Genomic DNA, 10,869 nt, shown 5'->3' with positions numbered 1-10,869 from the left:
CCCGAAAAAATTTTTGGTCCCACGGGTGAAGGGTTTTTTTTTTTTTTTTTTTTTTTTTCAATGGGTATTTGCTGGAGGGAAGGGAACAATTCTGATTCCTCCTTTCTGAACTGCATGTTCCATCTGTAATTAGTAACAGGCTGGGGCAAGCCTGACTTGCACAAAGAGGAAACTTCTCTTTAAGGTGGAAGAAATTATTGGCTGAAATTTTATCTCTGGCTCAATTTAAATGAAACACAGTTGATGGGGAACCTAGAGAAATACCCAGAAAGAATTGCATGCTGCAGTGGGAGTACAGCACAGTGAGTGGCTCTTCCTCTGAGCTGCCAAAGTGATATCATTTTCTGCTGAGTGCACCTGAGATCCGATTGAGGCCACTGGCTCCCAAGAAGTTAGGGTTGGATTTTGACTCTCCGACTGTCCTAGCAAATGGTCAGATGCCAATTGTGGAGAAAGCCAAGGAGTTTCTGTTTGCAGAGGTGTAGAGAACCTACCCCACTTCAGGCTGTGCTCATGTCTCAGCCCTGAGACACATAGATCTTAAGCTGGAATCAGAAGGGGTCCAGGAGCCTGGTAGTCTTCTAGCTGTGGCTGTCCTTACAGACTCTTCCCTTTGTGTGCTCTTTTACCAAGGGAGATTGCTGGGGTGATGAAGTAGGCGTATCATTAGATTGGAGAGGGTTGGCAGTTCAATTTGGGACAGGCTGACCATATGACATCCCTTGGGAGTAGTGTCCTACTTTCAGTATCACCAGGAATCCCTATTGTTAGCCTGTAAGTGGAGCCAAGGGATACCCTCCTCTCCTGTTTCTGTACAGTAGTCCCTCAGGCAATACTAGATGGGGCAGATTCATTGCTGGGGTCTTCCTTGTAGAGCTCCCTGCTGTAGATTATTCCCCACCCACAATGAATGGGGCTGTGGTCTTCCCTGTACAGCTCACTGCTCTGGAATGAAGGCAAAAAAAAAAATAATAATGCCAAAGCAGCAGGGGAAAAAGAGTGCCAATAAAGATAAATGATTTCCTAATTAAGCCTGGAGACAAGGAGGGGCAAAGAGAACTGTTGAAGCCTTGTGGGAGCCAGAGTGAACCCAAGCAGGCTATACCACCACTCTGGCAGGGGTCTTCAGGCTGACATTTTTAAACAAAGGAAAAAGCTCATTTGACAATGGATCTTGCAAGAGCAATTCCAGATGCCTTGAAGCTAAGACTCTTCTCAAGCACCGGTGTTGTTATAATCACCAGGGGAGCTTCTGCCTTGCTAACTCTCACGATGTCATTATAAGTCTCCGATATTTGGGATTTGGTTTTAGCTGCTGAAGGCACTTTATTGGAGGGGGGTGTGAAGGACAGCATCTCCTTTGTTTGTCTGTTTGTTGTTTTAAAGGAGATGATGGACATCATCTTGGCCAATGCACCTGGGACTGAACCAGGGAATTTGAGAACTGAAAGGAGAAGCAGTTGGGTCTTGAGCTAGAACAATCAAACTTTGCAAGTTGGGGCTCCTAAGAGATTCGGGCAATGGGCATTTAATCAAACTTGACTGAGTTATAGTGGCTAACAAGTTACGGTCAGATGCTGTGTTGCTTCAGCTGTTGGTGCGTGCAAACTTAGAGGTGGAAGGAGCTTTCTGTCCCTGAAATTTTGTGTGGTTTTTTCAGTGATGTTGGATGCTTTAAAATAAAATAAAATAATAAAAAAAATCTTTCTTCATCGACCTTAAGCTGCTGCAGTTGCAAAATGTCACAGATTAGGTTGAAGCACTCATTGAGACATGAGCTGAAATCTCATTCATCCAGTTTAGGTTCAGATGCTTTGCCGTGGGGGAGAAGGGCTGGGGTGAGGTGTGAGGCTGAAGGCAGTTCATCTGGGACAGCTCATAGATACCTACAGCCATGAATTTGCCAGGTCCCCCTTATACTTCATGGATCAGGCACTGGTGAGGATCTGTGGCACATACCAGTTGCAGAAAAATGACGGGAAGAAAAGACTGTCATGCATCCCAAAGTCTTCAAACTCAGAAAGGAACCCCCAAACTGTAACTGAATCTCTTGCACAACCCTGTGTACCACCATGATGAGATGTTTCGCAGAGGTTTTGGAGGGGTAGTTCTCTGTCCATCTGAAGGCGCTATCCCTTTCCCATGACCTCTCTTCTCACACATGCTTTTACCTGATCTGAGTATTTGGAGCCCGGCTCTGCTCATCTCCGTTCCTGTGCTCTGCACTGGGCTCCCCAACAGACAGCTGCTTTTAGTATGGTACCTCCCTCTCCCATTCCCCTGATTCTTAAAAACTAATTGGCTTTGCTTTAAAGGCACTCTCAGGCTTCCCCGTTCTGGCAGTCCCTGAGGTTTTGGTCCTACCTCTCATTTGCCCAGCGTATCAGCCTCCATCTAATGTGTGATATGCTTCCAATCTAGGACCTCTGTGCCTTCTCCTCAGCAGCACTGACCTTCTCTTCCCCTCCCCACTACAGAACAAGTTTGTGGTTTAGTTGCTGAGGTAGTGAGACCTCTGCACACTGACCTGGCTCCACACCTACCGGGAGTGTCTCCACTCTCTATTGGGGTCATACGCTCACACGCTCTTTGGGACAGGGATGTATCTGTTCCACATTTGGTGCTAGGAGGTCCTTGGCTCTTGGGAGGCTGCTTCTGTGAGATCTCACAGGAAGCAAGGAAAGAACCTGCTCTGAGCTGGCCTTACAGTACTGCTCTAGGATCTACTCTCAAAGAAATTAAAATCCTGGCATTGGAGCTGGAGGAAACATTTGTGGAATGGATCAATTGCCTTCAATTCCAGGACAAGTAATACAAGGAACCCTGCACTGACACTGAGTCTGTGCATCAGCCTTAACCCAAAACTCAACTGTTGCGTATTTATTGATTTCACGCCCTGGCAGCTGCCACAGATTTGCCTGCACAAAGAGCAGCAGCACAGAGGGGTTTGCCTCTCAACAGAGTGGCCACAAAGTCCACTCCAGGGACTGGAGTGGTTGCATTACACTGCCTCTGTTGCCCTACACCTCTTCCTATTGTGGGAACATCCCTGGCAATTCAGCGATGCGGCCACAGGCTGAATTTAAGGATGGAGGGGGGTTGCACAAGTGACCCTGCTCTTTGGAGTGTACTTATTGATCTTTTCCCCCTCTGTTGACACTGTGTGACCCAGAAGGGACCAGTGTCAGTGTCAGCTCTGCAGAGTGAGGACTGGTCGAGTCTTCCTTTTAAAATCAGCCTGTCCTAAGCCTGGGCACAGAGAGACCACAGCACTGCTGAGCAGAGAAGGGGCAAATCTGCTTTTCAGGTTAGAACAGCACTTTAATGTTGGGGGATAGGGGTAGGAGAGCACAGGCAGAAGGGGCCAGGGGATGGTTGGTCCTGTCCTGGGTACCCACCAAGGACATTAGCTGTCTTCCACGCCTGCTTTTCCCACAGTCCCAGTGGGTCAAACACTGAGCTGGGCAGATGATGGTGTGAGGGGAGGAGGAAGGAGGAATCTACCCATGGCAGAAGGGATGATGGCCAAGCTGAAAAGTCTGAACTTTCCTGTCCTTATCCCTCTTATTTGATTGCTTTGCTTGAGGACATTTTTTTCCTCTTCTTTCCTATTTTCCATTTCTGTAGCTAATCCTGAGCTAGCCAGAGCATGCCCTGGAGTGCACAGCAGCCAGCACAGGTCCACGTGTTTTTCTCAAGCACTGCAAAGCACAGCTGGCTTGCCCAGCTCTGTTATGCTGTTCTGTAATTGAAGGGCAGGGAAGAGGCTGGGGTGGTTTCCATCTGGCTGTGCAGGGGAGAGGATACTCCTGTCTGTCACTTCCATCCTGCTGGAGAGAGGTGCTTTTCCATGGCCATCCCCACTCTGGTCTGCATTGCAGTGATCTCAGCTTCCTATTGTTACCCTACTGTAGGCTGGGGAAGATGAATGTGTTCCATGTGGCCCCCTGCTGCAGCCAATGGGGCTTCCTAATGTTGATGGTTGCTGGACAAAACTTCTTGACTGTAAGCTGAAGAATTGGATATTCTGAATCTTCTTGCCAATTATTAACCTGCTCCCTCAGGGAAAATGTACCACCATGCAGATTGCCAGGACAGTATAGAGGCACCAATTAAATCCTTGGCAGAAGTGTAAGCAGTACACGTTACAGCAATTGCTGGCCTTTCTACTCTCTGTAATATCAGTGTGCTTACTGCTACTGTCTGTGCAAACAGAGAGGCATGGAGTTAATAGGTAGCCACAGCAGTGTACTCAGTGTGTCCTTTGCAAGGGTCATGTTTGGGAATCTCCTTTTCCTAGAATCTCAGGTGCAGTGCAGTGTTCTTCATTGACAATTTAGGGGCCACATAGCGTGTAGCGTGTTCAAATTCTCTTCGCCAGCTAATTCCTTGTCTTCTTTATTACTTTATTTAGTAATAAAGAAGCTAGCTACTTTATTTTTAGGAGACTAATAAAATGCTACAACAGTAGTAATCCTAGAGCTATTTTTGTCCTGAACAGTGCGGAAGCAGCTGAACTTACATAGGGAACACTGAATCCTCGGTGAAACATAGGTGCCTCTTGGTGCTCTGACATAGGTGTCTCACACACTCTGAGATGAATGGCTTTGTGAGGAGATGACCTTGGAAGATGGTCCCATTTCCACTTGGCAGTAGGGAAGAGGAGAAAAATGATTCAAGCTTGACCAAAGTGATGGTGGGAACATGACTCCTGTCATGAAAAGTTCCTCCTTGGCTGAGATGAAGTGCCTGCTTCTTTTCCTCTGACTATACTGGAGGCCTCAGGGCCCAAGCTCACATTTAGATGTCTAACTCTGAGATGTCTAAATTACAGCAGAATGAGGCCACCCTTCCCAGCCAGAATTTGCCAGGCTCTTTGTGTCTCCTTGTGAATCTTATCCCCCAGAGCTTGCAGACAACATATTCCCCATGGCTTATTCCTCTACTGGCACTACAGGAGATAATTAGTGCGTGGCTAAGTCATATGTGCTGAGGGTCAGAAAAGACAATGAAGCAGATTTTCCCCTGGAGTAAAGAAATGTCAACAGAGTTGCACTGCAGTGAAATGATGGGATCTGTCAGTGACCCTGGCCCTTTCACTGAACAAACAGCCCGGGGCAGTGCCTTCCTCCAGAAGAATGGCATCCCCTGGCAGCCAGGCACCCTTGTGAACACACATGGTAGGGCTTTCCCAGGGGTTGGCATCCCCAAGAGACATGCTGCCCAAAAGGGCAGCAGGGGACTTGATACAAAACTCCTGTGCACAACGTAATTCCTTGTATGCTACTGCTTGGTATTTCTGTAAAAGCACGCCTCAGCCCTCAAGTGAACAAAGTACCTGGCTTTGAGGGCAGCAGGAGGAAGAACACAAACTCAAAAAACCAATTTCCTAGGCAATTTTGAGATATTTCAGTAGCACTTGGAGATAGTAAAATGCAACAAAGACAGACTGGTCATCTTTGTCTTTGCCACACAAAGATCAAGCAAGGTCTACTGTCTTTTACGTCCTTCAGTTCAGTTCTTCTAGTGCACAGGCATTATCCATGTGAATTAAAAGGCGCATGACTAATGCTATGAAAGAAGGTATTTCTCCATTTGCTTCAGTGCTTCCTTCAATAGGAAAATTCTCTTTATTGTGTCTATGCTCCATATGAAAACTGCTCCTCATTTGTACCCGTCATCTCTCTCCCCCGGGTCAGTTACCTGACATTATACAGCACAGTATGGAGACCCAGAGTAGCTACACCATTGGTCTGGGGTATGAAAAGCAAGAAAAGGCTCTTGGTTTTTCAAGAGGATCTTGCAGTCCAGGAGAATTTCAACAAACCATGATGTAAAATAAAAATAAGCTCTTTTGACAGACTTGTGCATTAAAACAAAGTAAGCCTCTTTGGTTTCACCTTGGTGCTGATATGCTATAAGTGCCAACATTGCTTTTCATTCTGCTCACATTCCTCTCCACTTACAAGTAGCAGACCAAATGTCTCTAATCCTGTTCTTGGAGATGAATCTGTCAAGTGCATCCCCTTTCATTAGCCTTCTGTGTCACCAATAACTTACTAATTTGTATCTTTGGGACTTAAAACCCTTTATCTGTAAAGGATCATGTACATAGGTGATATTCTAATGCTGTAGTGGATTTTTCCAGTTAGTACACACAGTAAAACCTGCTATGCATATGAGGTTGCAATGCAGCCAATTGCCATTAGAGTACCTGTCCTCTGGTGATGAAGGCAGTGTGTTCATTAGTGCTTTCAGCTCTGCACTGGCAGATAGCCTCGACGTGCTGGTGTGTGAGGATGGTTTCTACAGGACTTTGGGTTAGAGCCTCGCTCTTTCAAGCTGCTTTTAAGGCATGATGCCTGCCTTTTCACTCTGCATTGCAGAAGTAGCTACAATCCTGTCATATGGGTGGTTTATAAAACAAATGGTGTCTTCAGTCAGTGAGGGCTGAGACAGCCGAGAGAAAGTAACGGCTGGGCTGTGTTGGGGGCAGTCTGGCTGGACTTGCATGCAGTAGTACCAGGAACCCACCTCGCCTCTTGGTCCAGAGTTGGAATATGGTCCTAGACTGGGCACTACAGCCCAACAGAGCCAACCCCCTTCTTCAGATGCCCATCCTACCTCCCCAGCAAGATGCAGAGCCCAACTGCCACCGGCCAGCAACAGGTCGTGGAGGCCCTTCAATGCTTTGCTGTCTCTTGGGTGCTGCTTGACTCCTAAGGCATCACAGCAGTGAGGAATGAGATGCCCAGGACTGTCACGGGTTGCTTGAAGAGACTTGAGAAAATTCAGAGAAGTGTTCAGTGCTGGGAGTCAAGGCAGCTTTGTACCACTGTGAATCAGCCTGCTTGCTTAGGCACCCAGGTTGGAACATGTTGGCCCAAATAACTGGCTTTGCACAGTGGATTAGGGGAGATCTAGGATTATAGGGATTCAAGAGATCTTTGTATACTGTCAACAGCCATTTAAAAATTGCTCTACATGGGGCCTAAACTCGGGCAATTGAACCCTTGACCGCATCCTGTAAAACAGGGCAGCGCCTGTATCCTGGGAGCTGTACCAAGTTGTCTCCGAGTGCTTTTAATTTACTAATATAACTAGTGAGATGTTCATGCTGTGTCCTTGTGCCGTGCCTCCCAGTAGAACAGCATGTCAGGGTGTTAAAAAGATGCCAGTGTGCTTCTGTGAAGGACTTCCTATGGACGATGATTTGCACAGCCCAAGAAAAGTCTTTCTCAGGTGACACATGTAACATTGCAAATATGTCCAAAGCTAATGATTATTTTCCACATAAAAGGAATTTTATTTGCCTTCAGTGACATAGGCCAGTGGGACCTCTTTCTAAAGCTTGTGGTGTTTCCAAGTCTCTAAAGAAAGCGACTGTATGACACAGACCTGAGATAAAAGCTTGGGGTAGAAAGCAGAGAGATATACTCATAAGAAGAGTACAGAGGGCGGGGTTTGATAAGATGGCTAAAATAGAAGGAAACGTAGTAAAACAGAGGGCCTAAAGTGGGAATCCCACTGTGGTCTCAGGAGTGGTATTCAGTGTGTGTTGAAGGCTTCTATAGATCTCTGTTAAATTAAGCAACAAAAGGCCTGTTAGTCAAAAAGACATCCCAAAGAATGAGACATCAGTCATAGCCAATGGGAAAGGCAATGCTCATCTTCCCTGTAGTGCTGCAGAGCTCTGCTGCAGAGCTGCTCCCCTTCCCATGAAGCAGAGGTTGTTAGTGACACAGACAACCATCATGAACATCGTCTTCTGCTCTTTTTAGGCGCTTCTGGCTGATAAGATGATGGTGTGTAGTTCAGCCCCACATGTTCATAGCACACTGGAGTGTGTATATTTGGGGGAGACAAAGTGCTTGTCCTATTTGTTGGCCCAGATGAACCTACAAGGTAGCTGTCTAGGTCAAACCACAGGGTTTTGATTTACAGGCTGGAAAGGGATGAGTCCCCCCGACCCCGCGGGTGTTTGCTTTTGGGTGTGTGTCACTGCTGAACACAGCCAGTGAAGCACTGGGCTGCTCAACTTCCTTGCTGAGGAAGGTGCAGAACCATGCATCTCATCTCCGCATCTCCATCTCGCAGGCCGATCCATCAGTAAAATGGCTTTTCTCCAGTGCAAAAAGTCTGTTGGGATGCTGGGACTCTTGGGCTCAATCACTTACAAGACTTTCTGTGAGAATGAGGGCAGGTGTCAGACCAAAGCATGGCAACATGCTGAGAGCAGTGGGCTCGAAGGGGAATGTTCATTTAGGGGATGTTCTTTTAGGTAAACCATTAGCTGGTTGTGATTCCTGGGAAGGGTCTCGTCAGGCTTGAATGCCTGTTCAGCCTGTGAGGTCAGGCAGCCTGTCCTCTCAAGAAGGGGCGAGATACCAGGCAGCATACCAGGGCCAGGAATGGTTATCAATTCACGAGGATGGTTAGCAACCGAGTAAGAAATGTCTGCTGTACTTTTCAACAGAAGGATTTCCAGACTGCAGTTCAACAAGGTGAAGCTGGAAGATGCTGGGGAGTACAGCTGCGAAGCGGAGAACGTTTTAGGGAAAGACACCGCAAAAGGCAGCCTGAATGTGAAAAGCGGTAAGTGGAGAAGCCAGCAAATGTCTTGAGCTGTCTGCCATTCCAGCAGAAAGCGGGAGGTTCTGCACATGATCTGTCTTGTATTTTGTTTCATGTTTTCAGGATATCGAGTAAAACAACGTTGGGAGATAAGAAAAATGCATCTTAGCATAAATGTTTATCTTTGTCATCTGTCACTAGCAATGTGGTTAATTTACATTTTAAATAAACTTACAGTCTATGTATTTTTTTAAAGGGGTGAGGAGGAAAGAAAGCCAGTGGGCTTGATGTTTTCTTTTTTTAAAGAATTTCTGAGAAGCAAAACTCACCAGAAGACAAGTAATTAAACCATAGCTTTGTGATGAGTGAAGTTGCTTCTGGTTTTCATCCTAGAATGTGTACTCTATCTTATAGAGCTCAGCGGATGGAGTCTGAGGTTAGGTGGTTTTATTATTATCTTGGTCATAGTAATTATATTGCTTAACATGATGGTTTGGATGCACCCTCCAGCTCAGAAAGTCCCTGCAGTGTTTGCCAGGAGCCAGGAGGGTGTGACTTGGGGAAGGATGACTCTCCACAAGCCCTGTTTCCTAAGCTCTTCCTCCCGCCATTCACCACCAGCGCTGCGGGGGCCTGGGCTGCGGGCCCTGCGACCCTTTGGTGTCACCCTGCTTCTCTCTCGTGTGCTTAGTGGCATTAGTCAAATGTTAAGGAAGGTAGCTTTCTTCTGCTGCTTTCTGGCACTATTTTCTCTATTAACCTCTGCATCAGCAGCATTTGCGGTTTTGAATCTTTTATTCTGTGAGGCTGCAGTATCACATATGCCCCCCGCCTCAGTCCCTCTGTGCTTGCAGAGTCTGGAGAAAGGCCACGCATGTTCAGGCCTCCATGCCTTCATGCTTCACATCCATGAGGTTAGCCCTGCTTCTCTGCTTCATTTCTGTCCGATCACGACAGGAAAGCTGTCAGGACAAGCTAGCTGAGGCGGTGCCACTCCTTTTTTTCTGACTCACGCTCTGGCTGTCCCGTCACAGTGTAACCTGCTCCTGTTTTGACTGGGAGCCGCACGTGCAGCCCCCCCATCCCCACGTGCAATGTGCAAGGCAGCATGTCCCTGCCCTCAGAGCCCTCTGCCCCCACCACCCACCTCTCCCGGCCACCAGCCGTCCCCTGTCTCAAGAGGGAGAGTGTGATGAAGCAGCACTTGTAGCAAGGCTCTGATCCTGCTTGCTGCTTGTGGCACCAGTAACATGGACATCAGGCCACTGGGATGTCCAGCCGCCCTGTCCCACGTGCACAGTCAGTGGCAGCATTTGTTGGGGTCTAATTCTTCCTCTGCAGGAGGACATGTCATCTGGCAAGGACAGACGGCTGCTCTCACTCGGGTCATGGAGGGTTTGAGGACACACCTGAGTTGCCCAAGAAATGTGTTGAGACCTGAAAAGCAACCAAGGAGACCCAAAGATCTGGCCTGTACCTTTTCCAAGCGGCTGCGAGGCACTGCAGACCCAGCAGGCTGCCTGCTGTGCCCTGCGGTCACTGTGCCTTGGTTAATCCATTCTCTAAGCTGCCTTGCAAATCCACCCTTGCCTTGTCACTTGTAGCTGCTTGCACACCTGGCTGCTCCTGTCACCCGGCAGGACAGCAGTTCAATGCTAGTTGTAGTCCCTTGCAAAGTTAACAAGATGATGGTGATCGCTGCAGGCTTTTGCAGCTCTGGCAACCACTTTGCACTCTGTTTTCACTTCCCCCCGGAGCTACCCAGAGCCGAGCAGCCTTCATCTGTGCCCAGGCACTTGCTGTCCTGGAGTCTCCCTCCTTCCTTACTGGTGGGCTGTCTTGGGACCTTGACAGCTTTCCTCACTTCTGCAAGCTCCCTTCTTCTGTGTCATCTTTCAATAGAAAACTTATCAGGGCATCTCCTTGTCTCTGTGTGCTGTCTTCTGTCCCTGCCTGCATTCTTCTCCAGGCTCCTTAGCACAGATGCTGTTGTGGCTAAGTCTCAACACAGTGCTCTGTAAAGATCTAGCAGTTCATAACAATTAATCTAAGCAGACATGCGAGCTGGCCTCCCCTAGGAGCCTTCCCCCCTCTCCCAGAAGTTCACTCCAGCTATCGCTGTTTCTGTATGTTCTGCTGCTTTATATTCTTCTTTAGTGCTGCCCCATCCCCAGGAACCTTCTGCATCTTCCTGTGCTGGGCAGGCTGGCTGGGACTGGTGCTCTGGAACCGACTGCTGGACTGATGGTTTCTGAACTGTATCGTTGCTGTGGTGAATCCAGGACTGGAAAAAAG

General features: G+C 47.8%; 1 protein-coding gene across 1 annotated transcript in view; it reads left to right on the top strand.

The window, feature by feature from the left end:
• The window catches only part of NRG2 (neuregulin 2), a 94,193-nt gene that overhangs the window by 31,251 nt on the left and 52,073 nt on the right, over nt 1-10,869 (top strand). The window contains exon 3 of the mRNA XM_014959672.1: nt 8,477-8,595. Coding sequence (XP_014815158.1) covers nt 8,477-8,595 — 119 coding nt within the window. The remainder of the gene's footprint in view (nt 1-8,476; nt 8,596-10,869) is intronic.

This window comes from Calidris pugnax, unplaced genomic scaffold (assembly GCF_001431845.1).
Source record: "Calidris pugnax isolate Ruff unplaced genomic scaffold, ASM143184v1 scaffold418, whole genome shotgun sequence".
NCBI classification, from domain to species: domain Eukaryota; kingdom Metazoa; phylum Chordata; class Aves; order Charadriiformes; family Scolopacidae; genus Calidris; species Calidris pugnax.
The sequence above is the reverse complement of the archived record's forward strand: the minus strand, read 5'-3'. Positions and strand labels throughout refer to the sequence as shown.